At 34.4% G+C, this 16318-nt stretch overlaps 1 protein-coding gene across 5 annotated transcripts; it reads right to left on the bottom strand.

The window, feature by feature from the left end:
• Positions 1–982: 982 nt before the first annotated feature.
• LOC111408066 (sucrose nonfermenting 4-like protein) lies at positions 983–15443 on the bottom strand. 5 transcript variants are annotated; one of them, XR_002705277.1, is made up of 15 exons: positions 14981–15443; positions 13005–13055; positions 12264–12387; positions 11681–11768; positions 9641–9820; positions 9171–9278; positions 9008–9067; positions 8591–8680; positions 7391–7525; positions 6003–6147; positions 5755–5928; positions 4476–4522; positions 2495–2558; positions 2317–2386; positions 1110–1174 (listed from the first exon to the last, which is right to left on the bottom strand). XR_002705277.1 is itself a non-coding variant. In XM_023037832.1 (14 exons), exons 1-14 carry the CDS (start codon positions 14985–14987, stop codon positions 998–1000), a joined length of 1473 nt encoding a protein of 490 aa, XP_022893600.1. In that variant the 5' UTR covers positions 14988–15443; the 3' UTR covers positions 983–997. The 5 variants fall into 5 exon arrangements, 4 of the variants coding, with proteins under 4 accessions (XP_022893600.1, XP_022893602.1, XP_022893603.1 ...); XM_023037832.1 differs by lacking the exon at positions 4476–4522 and having other exon boundaries at positions 983–1174; XM_023037834.1 differs by lacking the exons at positions 4476–4522; positions 14981–15443 and adding an exon at positions 12701–12864 and having other exon boundaries at positions 983–1174.
• Positions 15444–16318: the final 875 nt, after the last annotated feature.

The following is a 16318-nucleotide window of genomic DNA, read 5'->3' as shown; positions in this document are numbered from 1 at the left end:
AAATTTAAAGACGCTCTCTACAATGTATAAGATGCTCTCTAAAAATACTCTCGTAGATGCTCTAAGCCCATTTTTGATAAAAATTAAAATCTAGATTTTTATCCAAGTCAAAATCAATAATTAATTTTAACAGTATATTTCATAGAACCCACAACTTTTCAACCGCCTATTTCATTAACTTTTATTAAAATCTACTAAAAATCTGATTTTAATTCATGTCAAATAGGAGCCAAGTAAAATTTTGGTAATTTGGTCTCGGCCAAACCAAAATTGACTAGTCAGCAAAAATTTCCTACCCTATATATCGTAGGTGATGCTTTGTCGAACAAAAAATAAAATTCAAGAGCAATTTGCGAACAACTTCTATGAACAACGGCGACAGTATCACAAGGTGCTACAAACAGGTCTCCAGGTCTTGTCTGGATAGGAAGAGTCGAAAATGAGAGCAACTATTCACGAGATGGTAAATTATAATATGAAAATAAAACATCCTAATTTACAGACAAATTTCCCCTCCTCAAAACAACAGGATCATAGACTCAGAAATTCTCAAAATGTNGGGACATAAGGTAATTAAAACAGCGTAATGGGAAAGCTTGTCAATCAAGTTTACTTAAGCACCCTTAACAACACCAATGTTCCCGGCCCAACCAGGACCACAATATCAGTTAGTTGGGTTCTGCAGAAACAGGAATAACATGAACCTTCGCTGGTACAAGGCATTAAAAGCATTTTTCCTACACATTACTAGATAACACGGGAAGTTTTTAACTTCATTTTTTTCTTTAATACAATCCGTGTTATCCAGTCCAACGTACTCAAAAATATAAAATGAAAGGAAAAAAATCTCAATTCCACTACTGGAACAGGTCCCATGGAATTATGGGACACTAAAGGGAGAGATCAATATAATTAGCTTAAAGAATATATACAAAGATAAATTAGAGTGAAATTCCCGGTGACCCAGTTGTCTACCAAATTCATACTCGAATAATTATCACAAAAGCAGAGAACGAAAAACAGTAAGCATAAAAAAGACAAGACATGATAAATTACCAGGAGTTGCCAGCCTCTCCATCACTTTTTGCAAAGGATCAGACCTTAAACACATTTGGCATCGCTGACCATTAAAGAAGCCGTATGGGGAACTTGCATCTTGACCAAGTTGTAAAGCCTGCAGAAGAATATATATATTTCAATTTTTTAGCGCGGGCATATAGATAACAGAACAAAAATCAACGTCATTTAACAATGAGTTAATGATTAAAAGTACGAGTGTCCCAAAACATATAAATAGGAAAAAGAGAAATCTCATAAGGAGAATATAGCAAGCATAAAGAAAGGGCTTAAAGAGAACCACATGTAGTTTGTGCAGAGCTTCAACCAGAGTATCGAGTGGAATAGCCATGAAAGATAAGAAAAGGATAAAGCTTATTTGAGTTCAATCAAGTCCATTACCTTCTTCAACCCTCCAATTTGGAATGGAAAAAAATAAGCCAAGAGCAAGGTACCCTACACCTTCTCTTACCCTATCTCTTACACGTTTCTACCTCTTCAATTTTGCTTATACTTACTAGCTCAAATGACCCACTCGTGAGTTCAATCGATTTGCTACCACCATCCTTCTTAGTAATTTCAGTTCAAAACTTGTAATTCCATTTAGTTACGCATCAATTATACTATTTTATCTACAGGGAGAATGTGAAATTTTCATATATAGTCAGATTAGCGAGTTAATTGTTCCAATGGTCACTGAACTTAGGTTCATGTCTTTGATTGGTCTGAAATTTAAAATGTCGAGTTTTGGTCACTAAATTTTGACATATGTCGTAAGTTACTCACTAGCATAACTGTTAAACTTTGAAAAATATCGAGTTTACAGTGCGTAATGTACAGTATTTTTCAAAGTTCAGTGAGTAATGTACAATATTTTTCAAAATTCAGTGAGTATTGTACAATATTTTTCAAAATTCAGTAACCAAAACTCGAAATTTTAAACTTCAGTTAACAATCGAAGACATGAACTTAAGTTCAGCGACCAAAACTCGACATTTTAAACTGCAGTGATCAATCAAAGACATGAACCTAAGTTCAATGACCATTGGAACAATTAACTCCAGATTAGTCCCATTTTACTATTTCTAATGCCTCATTTTCTTTGGAAGAAAGGAGAGGGGAGCATTTATAAAAGATCACAATTGGATATCTGAAGGAATATTCTCAAGTTCATACATTCATTCACTAGTCATAGAGCTACCCAGGATTTGCAACTTAAATGCATATCATACAACAGAACAATCTTCTAATAGCAAGTACCTGATGAACATTCAAGTTATCGAGAGGAATCTGTGCATATGCTCTGTCTTTCGCCAAAGCAGTGATATCACTGCCATGAAACAAAAATCATATACTAATCTTTCATGAAGGTACAATCGAACTCAAATAAAGAGTGATCAAACAATAGGATATCTGTGGGCAGCCAGAAAAGACCAACCTTCTACAGTATATATCCAGCAAGGAATCACTGTCATCTACTATAGGTATGGAACTAACATCAGCTGCAGAACAAAAAAAGAGGTTGTGAGGAGATCAAAGAATTCAAAAGGTTAAAAATTAAAAATCAGGAGTATCAATAAATGGTATAAGAACTAATGTCAGAGAAGTTTTTGCCAAGAAAGCAAATCTCATGGGAGAAAAATGATTGCACTTAATAAATGATAGCAAGCAAAATTAAAGCGGAAACACAAAAAATAAAACAGAGAAAGATGAACACCAAAGGGCTCCGTATGCTTATTTTTTCTAACAAAACATGAAAATTAAGTACTCCTTCAGTTTCATGTTGAATTAATGACTTTCTGTTTCTGGAAGTTCTGAAGTAATAACTACCCGTCCAAAATGAACCTATACTTTATAGATTGTACTTGACTCTTTAAAATAAAAGTAGAAAAAAGAAGGCTCTCTCTTTCTCTCAAACTTTCACAGCCACTATCATCTCTTCCTTCCCAAAGCCACCACCTGCATACCAAGACAACCCACATCTATCTATCTACATCTCAAACTCTCACAGCCACTATCATCTCTTCCTTCCCAAAGCCACCACCTGCACGCCAAGACAACCCACTGCTAGAACCACCTTCCCAACATTCAACCCAAAGCCAGAAAACTACAGTCATCACCACCCACTTCATAGACTTCCACAATGAAAAGTAAGCGTACTATGCCACCTCACAGGCTCCTGATCCTGAGAGCCCTCATCATCCTCTGTCCCGGCTGTTTCCACTGCCATACCAGCATATCCAGCACCACAGCCAATCCCTGGGTGTTGTCATTTTCTCCAGCTCTTCTTACCAGACCTTCAGCAACAGCAGCAACTTCTAGAAGCTTGATCAAGTTAACATCACTAACTCCTTTCCAAATCCCCAGCCAAAGCCACTATATTTACATAACCTCTTTTTTCAGCTTTCATCAATAGGACCACAGGAAGGCAGCATGCTGGGAGTTAGCTTAGAAAATCATCTGTGGTCAGTGATAGAGAGAAAATATGGCTTAGGAGTTGATTTTGGCATGGTGGCTGGGTCAAAATGGTGATCCTTCACTTCGACAATAATCGCTAGCTGTTTCTTAGATATCGAAGTTGGTTTGTGTGTTGTGGAGGTATTGGCGGTGATGATAATAGCGGGGGCCATATGAATGGTGATTGTGGGGTTAATCGGGGGGCTTTTTCCAGTAGTACTGGCGGTCATGATGGTTGGACAGTAAGGTAGGAGGGATGGTAGTCACCATTGGTTGGCAGGCATGGTCAAAAGGTGGTAGTAATTTGGAATTGACTCTATTGGTGGTGGATGATATTTATGCTTTGGGTAAGGAGACTGGTGTTGGCGGGAGGCCGGTGAATTTTGGTGCTCTGAGAAAAGAGAGGGCAGTGACCAAATGAAAGATTTATGTAAGATAACAATGACTGTAAAATAGAAGGCAACAAATTCCTAAGAAATTTCGAACAAAATTAGGCAGAAAAGATCAACGTGAAAGGGAGGAAGTTTATAAATCAAAAATGATCAATCAGATTTATCCATATCGTTCATTCGGAAGATTCTATAAAAGCAGATCAAATTAACACATCGGATTGCAACTTAAGAGAATTAAAAAAATGCAATAGAAGAGAAATATCACTAATGGGAGAGAATAAATAATAGACAAAACTAAAATTGACTAATAAACTGAAAAACTCGGGAAAACAGCAGAAGTGTGGGATGGTTCATTGATTTGGAAATGATACTCAATGTTAGAGAGAAGGTATGGGCCTTAACAATGGAAAATGGAACTCGACCTTTCTATGTTTGAAATTGGCATCATTAGGTGCCTCTTAGGGTGTAGATTTCAATTATAACAATGAGGCAAAAAAAAATAAAAAAGCCAAAGTGCAGTCCATTATAATGAATAACAGCTGATATTGGCCTCAAGGAAGAAGGGCTTACAAGTGAGATTCCTGCACAAGCTGATGGAGTACCACAAAGTGTGATTCCTAATAATGTTGAGGAATGAGGATCAAAGTGTTATGGCTGCCATTGCTTGATGGGAAATTCTCAGAAAGAAACGCTTGAGATCACACCAGATCAAACTAAAAAAACCTGGTTTAAAATGAAATTCCTAGGTTTGCACTTTTTTCTGTTTGACTCTAATTTTTCTCCAAACTCGTTTTTAACCACACATTTTTCAATAAAACAATTTTACATGTAAACCCAAAACTTTTATTACTTGTTAACTACACGTTCTTAAAAATAATAATAATAATAAAAAAATTGCATATTGTTTCAAAAAAAGGGGGCTCAAACACACCCTTATTATATGGTTCATAAATAAGATATCTGCTACAGCAGCAGAAACAATGTATTGTGTGGGGAAGCTGTAGAATGCACATCATGTTTACTTTTTTGTGAAGGTCTGGCAGTGGATTCTCTATCATCTTAGGCCATGTTTGAGCCACATATTTTCAAAAAAATACATTATTAAACAGTGATTTGACATCATTTCAACCACACATTTTTCAATAAAATAATATTACACACAAATCCAAAACTTTTCTTTATTTTTTAATCACACATTTTCCATCAATACACTATTCAAAAATGCATTCTAAAGAAAATAATGTGGCTCATACAAGGGCTTAATGTTAGTAATGGGACAGCATGCAAGGGAGCAAGAACACAAATGGGAACCCTGCCACTCTTCCTCACATGGTAAGAGAGGAATAAAAAAAGAAAAGGGTCTTTATCTCCAAAAGAATAATTGGCCAACATCTTCATCTCATCAATATAAAAAGCAAGGCAATGTAAGAAATAAGGATCATGCAAAGCCATAAGAACTGGGGTCAGGATTTGGTTTTAACTGGTCATGCCTTGTTCTTGCTTGCGTATCTTAATATAATTTTTTTGTACTCCATTTCAACTATGAGAAATATGCTTCACAGATATATTAAAAGAGGGGCATGCCCCTCCATATTGATTTAAACACTGCATATTCAGTGATGCTACAGACCAGGAAAAAAAAAATGGGGCGACTTCTTTGACATCTATCAATAAGAAAGAATGTGCAAGTCATAAATACAGAATGTCATTTGTGCGCCTTCATTGAAAATAAGAAAAATTTGGCCCTTCTTATTAATTAGAAAAAATGCAGCTCCCCTGCCCATAAATCCCAATAATTTACTCTCAATCAAACAAAAGTATATGATGGTAAGTCAAGAGGAACATTAACCTTGAACTAACAGAGAAAGAGCAGAACTTAGAGAGGCATTGGGTCTCAGCATTGCAATTGGCTTTCCACTTGGTTCCCCAATTTTTGGAACCCAAGTACCCAAAGGAATAGAACAAATCGGTTGTTGAAGAATGGGCAAGGAGCTAGAAGAATGTCTAAAATGACGACATACACCTGGAGATTTGGCATGTATATTAGTTACAGAGCCAAATGAATGCACTTTAATCCACATACTACAAATAGCTTACATTTTAGAATCCCAGATAAGGAAGCTAGGTGAAGTAGCTGAGGATGCGAACCATCTTGTGATGAAGAGTGAATAATGGGAACCGCCGAAACTTTATTTTGCAGAAGTTTCAAAGCAACGTCTTTCAGAGAATCTTGAGGCCCAGCCTACAAATTTTAAAAGTACATATCAAAATAAATATAATATCAGAACACAATGTTGCCAGGTCCACATCTCAAAGAAAAAAAATAGTTTTTAACTTTATTTTCATCTCATTCATTCTCTTTAAGGCACAAAAAGTAACATTAAAAATAATAATAATAAATAAATAAATAAATAAATAAAATTAGAAGAAGAGGACACTATAACCAAGTGGAAAACAAAAGTAATAAAATGTCTCCAGTTTTGTGCCTAATGAACATGCCATTCTCAAGGCGTAGGAAAATCCTACACAGATGTTTTAGCCAGGTCGAAAACAAGTATGAATTCACTGTTTAGAACATTGTCAGACAGATTGAACAATAAGATGACACTATTCTGCCCTATCTACTTCATAGATTGTCTTCTATTACACGAAAGGCTCCATGGGTTGCATAAGATAGTTCGCCATCTCATAGTAACAATAAATGTGGAAAAATCAGCTCCAGAATAAGATGTACAAACAAATCTCTGTGGTTTCAAACTTGGAAGGCAGTAATTATCTAAAGATGACTCAACAGGAAGAGTGTAGTCACCAACAATGAACTTACCTTAATTATGTCGGCTTCTCCTTCGAATTTTTTAATAACTCTAATTTTAGTCACAAGACTCCCAACCACAGTAAAACCTCCACCTTGCTCAGTTGGAAGACATTTTCATTTTATCAAGGTCCAAAATTTTGTTAACCAATCTACTCAGTGAAAGGGTCAGAGGCTGAAAGCAATTGTTAAGTTCAAATGTTGCTTAGTCCTCAGACTTTACGGGGCCATGGAGTGCCTATTATATTTCTTGGAATAGAGTATCAGGCCTGCCAATAGAGGAGCTTTTAATCTCGTCATGAAAAAGGTTTCCCCGTCTCCCTTCAGATGCTGAAACTGTCACCACTGTTCGTTCAGTGAAAGGCCGCCTTTAAGTCATTATTATACTTGGTTATTATCTTTGGAAAACATGTTTTCCCCAACAAACAGCAGGAAGTTCCTACCAAGCTTGAAGTTTATTTGCTAGGCGTGACATTGAAATTTTTTGACATATATGCTTCTACTTCTATATTTCCTCTATCTTTGGGAGAAAATCTTTCAATGAAACTCCCATAAAAATAGTGAAACTGACATTCTAACATAGAAAAGAATCAGAACTATAAAATAAAGTGAAATAATAGACCAAACTAACTGTTTCAGCAACATCTAGACAATCATTATAAAATTAGCGTACGTGGACAAGCTGCCTTGAATATGAACTCAGATTTCCGTCAATCTGTCTGTTGAGATATAATTTTCCCTGTTTCCAGGCTGATATAGTATGCGTCTCAAGTTCTTCTTCTGTCAAGTTGGATCCATGATTCCCAAGCTGGAGTTCAGAAACAGAATGAATGCTTAAAGTTACTCAATTTAATATACAATGCTCAGTAAAAAATGCACAAGTTCCCCCAGAAAAAAGGAAATGAGGATCATATGTAAAATAGTAGAGAAGACAAAACTGAACCATGCACATCACTGATTGCAAGTCATATTGACAATTCCCCTTTCAGATTCTCCACAAAGAATAAAAAATGAGGAGTAAGAAAAATCCATTCTAATTTTTTCCCATTCACAAAAATTGCTACACTTATGCATTGCCTCAAGAATTGAATGGTATTGCATCTCTAGAACTTGCCTTTTAATTGTTTAGAATAAATGAAACTATGATAGAGATGAAGTGGGCTAATTGAGGTAAAAATAGATGTTGGACATACTAAGCCCCATTTAATGTCCGTTGGTATTTAGAGAACATTAACAATAGCTGATAGATAAGAGGCAGCGTTTGTTCAGGAAATGGAGAAATGGAAGGAGGGTCAGAAGGGGCGAGTAAAGCAAGGAATCAAGGCAATGGACTTCCTCTACATACACTTCGACTTTCCTCCAGTTTTCATTCCATACAACCACAGGATTATTATTTCACAACTGTATATTGTAAACAGTTATTTCACATAAGTGGTACATGTCAGAAAAAACTGGCAACAATGTCAAATTTTATATCTTACACAATCTTGAATCAATCACGTTATTAAAACAGTATTGAACTCATTTGAATTTAAATATAATACCCAAAAATATCAAGACTATGATTTGAAAGTGAATCATATGGATAATCGTTCTTCAGCAATCCATGACAGAGAAATTTTTTTAGTATGGATAAATCGAAATTTATCTTCTGTAGTAAATTCAAATTATAGGCTTAAAAGGATTAAATTGAGAACTATCCAATAATCGAACCAAATATAAGGCTGCTCAAGGTAGACTTTTACAAGACAAGTGGGAATCCAAAAAATTATCTACATAAAACTGCCTTAATAAATGTTCAGCTAAATTGACATCCTTGCCAATAAAGTAAACCCATCCTCTGCATTGCAATGCCAATAAGAGAAAATAATACCTCTCTAAGTATCAAGATGAAGTCTAATGCACTAAGAACTCCAACGAACTGACCCTTGCGGAAGTCCCATAGAGGAGCAACAGAGATTCCCTGGAGACAGCTTTGATAAAATGAGATAAAATCCAGACTATAAATTAGAAGTGATTGTGTAGAACGTTAACTGCGAGGACAATTACACTAACATCAAAAAGAGATAACTAATACATGAAACACAGGCATCCACTGATATTACACTGCAACCTGCATGACTGCATGGAACAAAAGCATGCATGTAGTCTTACAACAGAAACACAGAAAATTTTTAACCTCTTGAACAAAATTTTATATACCAGACTTGACCTACAGATAAGGCAGAACTTCCAAATAAAGAATTAGCCTATAAATCATGCAACACCACATTTAAGCATGCAGATTTACCTGTTCATAAAGAATATCGAATGCTTGTTTCACTGGTAAGTTTATATCCAAAGCAATTACCTGTCAGAAGAAGCAATATCATAAAAGTTAAAAAGTTAGATACTTTGTCGATATCAAGCCAAATATTGTTATGAAGCATCAAAAACAGCCATATCAAGCCCACCTTGCCAGACTCAGGAAGTAACTCATATGCGGTATGAGTGGACAAGAAAACAGATATACGGTTACGAGATAGGTCCACATCAGCTTGTGATATTCTTGGAATTGCTTCCTGCAAGGTATCATATGACCATGTCACCCTTTCTGTACAATAAACCATAATAATGTCCCTAACCAGAGTAACATAGCAAGGATTAGGATGCTCTTGCAGATAATAATAAGGCACTCTTCAAGAAATTTTACTGCTAATAACATTTCTAGAGAGCTTTAGTACTTTCCAATTACAAGTGAACACCAGATACTCTCAAGAGAGGATGAGAACCACAAAAAAGAAAGAAGGGCAGAAAGAAAGCACTCTAAAAAGCAACCAAATGAAAATGGCATGAATTATACAATTGTACATAGAGGTAACAACATTAAAAACAGCTAGTTACAGAACATCATTTGTAGCATATATCTTAAAAAGTATCTAACCGGAAGAAAGAGATCATTATCCACTTCCATGTTAGATCTACCAGGATTCTCTGGATTGAAAAATGCAGGAATTATTTCAGGTTCCCTGGCTAAGAAGATGGTGTTCACCACTCCATAATTTCCGGTTACAAAGGGTTGGTGCTCATCATGCCTCCACTCACCGTCAACAAAAAACTTGAACTGCATATGAATGAAGCAAAAGGAAAACAAGAATAAACATCAACTTTGATGAGAAAATGCAAGTTATTTAAGCTAGAAAGCTTCAAGCTCAAGGTCTAGAAGAGAATATATCCTCCATCTCAAACAAAAATAATATAATCCACTGCTGTTATGAAAAGCTATCTAATCACGTTGAATATCAGTAGTAGCAAGGCAATGAAATGAAAAGGAAGAAAAATTAGAAGACTTGGCCCACAAAGATGCAAGAAAACAAAATTCCCTTGCGAATAGGGTATTCCTCTCCAATCCCGAAAAAAGAAAAGGGTCTAGCTAACACACCCCTCAGAGAAAATTGAAGGAAAGCCTTGATATGAGAAAGTACACACCAGAGAGCATGTTTGTGGTGGCCTATTTTCACACTAAGAAGCATGAGAGAGAAAGGTTCCCCCTCACATACTTTTTCTCACTTCATGCTTATAAGCAAGCTAATAAGCCACCATAAACATGCTCAAAATATTTGTATGAGCTTAAATAAGAGTACTAGCCAGTATTTTCTACAATTTTTAACATTAAAACTCAAAAGATACTTAATAGAAGAGCTCAAGTTTATATAAGCATAAAGATTGATTAAAGCTCTGTTTCAGCTCCATTATTTGTGAAAAATAAGTTTTGTAATAGTGATTTTTTTGAAGAATACGTAGTTAAAAAGTAGACAAATTTTGAATTTACGAGCAGAATTATTTTAATGGAAGAATAAGTGCTTAAAAATGAATTTGAAAAAAATTTATTTTTATATAATGGGGCTCAAACAGGGGCCAAATGGCAACACAGAAAACGATGAATAATAATCATTTTAAGAAAAGCTATAAATATCAAATACTAAGAGTTAACATTTAATGCACGGGTCGTTCATTAACCTCAGTGATTAACTGGATCTAAGAAGCTACAAACTTCAATAGAAAGAATTTAAATCTAATCATGTTGACAAAATTAAAAATAAAAAAAACTCATAGTTAAATGATTGTTTTATCAACATGTCAAAATTATTCAGACCAAAAAAGATCATGTGTTGGCATGTGAAAAATTCCAAATACTTAAAAAATAATACTCTTTCTCGCAATTAGTGTGTTTTGACACGCCTAGAACATGTCAAGACTTCAACAAGTTCTGACCTGACAGCAAAAGATCACGTCTAGAAATTCCAAATAATTAAAAAATGATGCTCTTTTTTTCACAATTAATGTGATTTGACACGTATCATGAATGTGTCAAGAGTTCGAGAAGTTCTAACTTAATAGAAGCCCTGCCTCTTTTGGGTGCAGATGCTTCCCAGATTCAGATAGCAAACGCAGACTTATTTGAACGGAAAAATGTAATTCATATTCTAGTCCAAATTATACATATATTGTTATGTTGATCATTTTTATCAACCTTGTTAGAAAACCCATAATTATGTGTGAATATGTGTGAAGATCTAAATCATTTGCTTCGGTATTAATTATCTCATATTACATATACAAATACTTTACATTACATTTCCACTCCAATATATAAAGGGCTCAAGTTCCAATTTTAGTATGAATTGGTGCTTTCAGGATGGTCATTCCCATTATACCCATGGTGCTACTCACCTCCTTTGACCAACCCACCAAAACAAAACAACCTCATTTTCATTGATTATACTTTTGCGATTAATTTACATTTAGCTTCTTAGGCTGTACAGCCTAACATGATCTGTTTTTTATTATATAATCTAAAATTTGGGCACAGTCATTAAGACGATCCTCTTCTGCAGTATAGATCATTTCAAAGATTGAAAATTAGCAGATAGCATAGAATATCTTAAAACAAGGAAGACTAAATTGCAGTCAATTGAATTACCTGGTGATATCCCGGAGTCAAGTTGTAGATAACCTGAAAAATAGTTGGGGAACCCTCCATTGGTGACATGGGAATGTGATCTAGCCACCTGCACATTCCCAAAACATGGCAAACCCAGAATCATATTCTTCGGTAAATGAACTATATGCAAAGTGGTGAAATCAAAAAGTAAATTCTACTCAAATTTAGGGAAATTCTCATCCAGTCCCCAAACATTATAACTTGTAGCATGTTGGTTCCCTTTCATTTTTTGGTTGCATTTAGGTCCCCAAATTGTCTTTTTTGGTGTACGCAACGACAAACAGACACAAATCGTTTAAATTCCCATCAAATAATCACTTGAAAGAATGGGGAGCTTAGGTTATGGTATATAGAAATACCATTGAAAGAATGGGTTGTGTGCCACGCATTTAAGGGACTATATGACAGGAACCGTCCATTGGTCCTTGCGTGCACCAAAAAGTCATTTTGGGGACCTAAAAATGCAACATAGAAGGAATAGGGACACAAGTGCGACAAGTGGTAATGTTTCAACTATCGGTGAGAGTTTCCCTCAAATTAATCATATTAACAAGTTGGTCACCTGGTGAAAGAGCCGCTCAGCAGCACCCTCCTTCCTCCATACGGCCAAACAAACCGCGTTGGTACAAAAACTGTCCCACTATTGTTCAGCTGAGAATCTGAACTGCGAGGCCCAAACATTTCTCCTGTCAATAGCAGTTCAAGTTTAATTACATTTTTGATCCTCCAAATCCGTGCAAAAAAATAATAATAATAATAATAATAATAAAATCAAATAAAATGAGCTACTACTCTTGTTTCACCTCAATAAATAATCTGTATTTTAAATTGTAACTAAGAGGGTGTTTGAGCCCTATTTTTATGAAAAAATGCATTTTAGAATAGCAGATTAATGGAAAATGTGTGGTTGAAAAATAAGGAAAATTTTTTTATTTACGTATAATATTATTTAATGAATAATGTGTGGTTGAAAAGAAGAAAAAGAAAAAAAACACTTGCCTCTCTCTCGTGGGCCTTTACTTTTAAAATAGAAGAGAGGTAGTCGCAACAGGTTTGGAGTCTCAATCGGTCTTTTCTAGGATTCCTTATCACGCCACACATGGAGATTTTCCCATTGATAGATGAGAGAAAGTATTTTTGGAAGAGTGAGTATCAAACAAAGCCTAAATTTCCAGGGACGCATTACAATAACTATTCTTATAGTTATAAAAAATGAAAACCATAATGCCGTAATTCGGGCATTCAAAACCAAAATAAATTTTCAGTCAGAAAAGGATGCAACCAAAAACTATGGTAGATATACCACTCAATCCACAGTCTTCAGCAAGAGCATTGCAATTTTGCAGCAGATTTCCTGCAGAAAAACCAAAATCAGCTACTTTTTAATGAATTAAATATTTGTTGAAAACCCACAAAGTATATAATAAAGAGGGAGAATATTGAGCTCTAATCTGAAGTAGAGTTGGGGCTTTCATATGGATTTTGAGAATGAAAAACCCAAAATATGTAATCTTTACTAAATCTTTATGGGGTAAATTTGAAACTAGAATGATTTTAACAGAATTGGGGGAGAGAGAGAGAGAGGGAGGGAGAGAGAGAGAACACTAAATTTGGAGACTGAAGTGACAGAATGAGAGAGGGGATCTCTGAAGCTCTGTGAATATAATGTGGTGTAATGGTGAGGAGAGGATCATTTAATGGAAAAGGAGTCTTCTTTCATGTACAAAACAACAAATTGAAAGGTGAAATTAAAACAAACATTACGTAACTGTGTACACCTCTTCCCATAGTTTACGTGATTGTGTACACCTTCTCTTCTCATTTTGGGTTTAGGCACTGTTTTCCTGGCTTCCAAGGTTAAAAAGTGACAAATATGTGACGTGCTCTTTTTGTACACCTTTTCTATTTCCTTTCTTATTTTCATTTATTTCATCAATCTTTTTCTAATTTTTTATTTATATCTTTTGACCAAGTACCGTATCTTTATTTCTTTTTCTTTGCTTGATTTGTCACTGAAAATTTGCCTTGTTTTCAATAGATATTGGTAACATAAATCTTTCCATACCATGAGATATTCTGAGCTATAATGAAATTTTATTATATGGTAGCATTCAAAGCTCATAGCACCGGTATAGTTTGATAGTAGTTGATATTAACCTAGCTCAATTGATAAACAGGACATCATGATTACTTTATAAATTTCTCTACGTGTGTAGTCGGTTGTGTTGAATTAATTATATTTCACACTTTGCTTATGGTTAAGCCTTTCCAGCCAATCAAATAAGGTAGAAACACAAGCCCTCCTACCATGATATTGGTTTAATTTGAGACATTTATGCTCTATATAATTAATCAATATCTTAATGGGGCTTATAATATACTATAAGTGGTAGATTGTTTTCTTGTATCCAAACTATTTGATTTATCAATATTTAGAAGGTGATTTCCTACATTGATGATACTCGTGACTCAACACATAACTTTCAAATATCCCTTCAAATGACAAAGTTCCGAAATGAAACTTGGTCATCCAACCCTTCCACATTCACTATCTCAATACTCCAAATGAAGGTTGAGCAAAGATGTAAATCTTCCATTTTTGATTTGCAGAGAAAGAAATTGAAGCAAAATAGCTGTTACAAGAGAAATGCCAAGATGAAAAGGAAAATACAGAAGAAAGTGTAATCATTTCAATCTGTTTCCTTTGTCACCCGAACCTGTATCTTTAACCATCAATTAAATAAGTGGATTATGAAACTCAAGTTGTCCATCAAGACGTCTCCACCAAACATGCATATACAATTTAATACATTCTAAGCACGCCTCTCAGCTACATGCAAATCCCGTATCTCCATCACATTGTCCGCTATCGTGAGGTGTCTTACCCATAAAATTCCATCCAGTTCCAACCAAACAACACTTTCCACAACATTGAAATTTTAATATAAGATGCCAGTCTAAGAAAATGTCATAAAAACTAGGGAAATTACAGCACAAGTGCCCTGTGCATTTTATGCAAACTGATCCTCCCAAACCATCCAAAAAACCTACTACTATTTTTTCACCCGAATAAACAAACTGTGTGCATTTAAATTGTAAACCAAATTCCTACTCATGCATTACAGAAACTGTTCTTAAAGATATAAAAACGAGAAAACTGTGACGCTCGTGATCCTCTGCGAAGCAGCAGAGGAACCCTCTTGTAATTCACGAATGCAAAATACCCAAAATAAATTACACTGTCAAAAAGCACGGAAAAGATAATCACAGTAGACATACCACTCATTCCACAATCTTCAGCACAAGCATTGCAATTTTGCAGCGAAATTCCCTATGGAAATGTCAAAATCAGCTCTTTTTGATAGATTGAGAGCGAGAATTTGTTGAAAATCCACAAAGAAACTAATAAAGAGGAGAATATTGAGCTCTGATCCGAAGTGAAATTGGGGCTTTCCAAATGATTTTGACACTGAAAAACCCTAAAAATGGAATCTTTACTAAATCTTTCTCTGGGGGCAAATCTGGAACAAAAATCGAACTCAAAGAGAGAGAAAGAGAGTACTAATATTGGAGGGTTGAGAGAGAACGAGTGGAGGGATCTTTGAAGTTGTGTTAGTGTAATATGGTGAATTGGAGAGAAGAGAATCAATTAGGAAAGGAGGTTTTCTTTCAAGTGCAAACCCACAAATGGAAACGTGAATTTACATCAAACAGATTTACATAATTTTGTACCCCGTCCCCATCTCTGCTTATCACTGTGTGTATTTAAGTGCCCTTTTTTCTCTTTTTCCTTTCAGCTTTTAAGGTGAAAATTAAGTAATTTCCTTTCTCATTCTAGTGTGTAATTGCTTGTTTCTCTTTCTTTATTGGGCTTCTAACTTAAAAATGACAAATATGCAGTGTTCTAAATAGCGCGAGGCGAGGCTATGCGCCAATGCGTGTCTAGACGAGTAAATTTCTTCTTCTTTTTTGTTTACAATTCTTTTAAGTTAAAACTTATAATTATTAAAAAATTTATAATTATTAAATAATAATTTTTTATTGATTAAAAATTTAAAATAACATTAAAATAAAAAAATATTTTTTTACGCATTTGCCTTGCCTAATCTCGCATTTCCCTTAGCTTGATATCAACGCATCGCCACGCATTACATCTTTTAGAATACTACAAATAAGTGAGGGAACATTTTGTTTGCTATTTTGAAAAAGAATCAGTTTTAAAGAACATTCAAAATTTATTTAATCTGATATTTTTGAAAATATATTTTCGAAAATAAGGTTAAGTTTATATAAAATTCAAAACGAATTTTTGATGTTTTAAGTATTTTTAATTTATATTCTCAAAAACATTGATAATAAGCTTTTTCTTAAAATTTTCTTAGAATAAAACTCTAAAATTCTAAACAATAAAATTATAATTTAATGAACAAAATATGAAATAATAATATTCAAATTTTTTCTGTCAAATCTAAACAATTAAAATAATAAAAAATTAAAATATTTGTCAATTCTAGAAATATAAAATTTTAAATGGTTTCTAAAAAATAAAAAAATTCTAACAACATAAAATTTTAAAAATTTCTAGAAAAAAAAAATTCAAGCTAGTTGAAACACTCA

Source organism: Olea europaea, chromosome 13, assembly GCF_002742605.1.
Source record: "Olea europaea var. sylvestris chromosome 13, O_europaea_v1, whole genome shotgun sequence".
Classification (NCBI taxonomy): Eukaryota; Viridiplantae; Streptophyta; class Magnoliopsida; order Lamiales; family Oleaceae; genus Olea; species Olea europaea.
This window is presented reverse-complemented; position numbering and strand designations above follow the sequence as displayed.

Coding starts and splice junctions, on each gene's coding strand:
- LOC111408066 (XM_023037832.1), bottom strand. Junction 9,821..11,680: donor TGACTCCGGGATATCACCAG/GTAATTCAATTG, acceptor ATTCATATGCAG/TTCAAGTTTTTTGTTGACGG. Junction 6,148..7,390: donor ATTCAAGGCAGCTTGTCCAC/GTACGCTAATTT, acceptor TAAAATTTGTAG/GCTGGGCCTCAAGATTCTCT.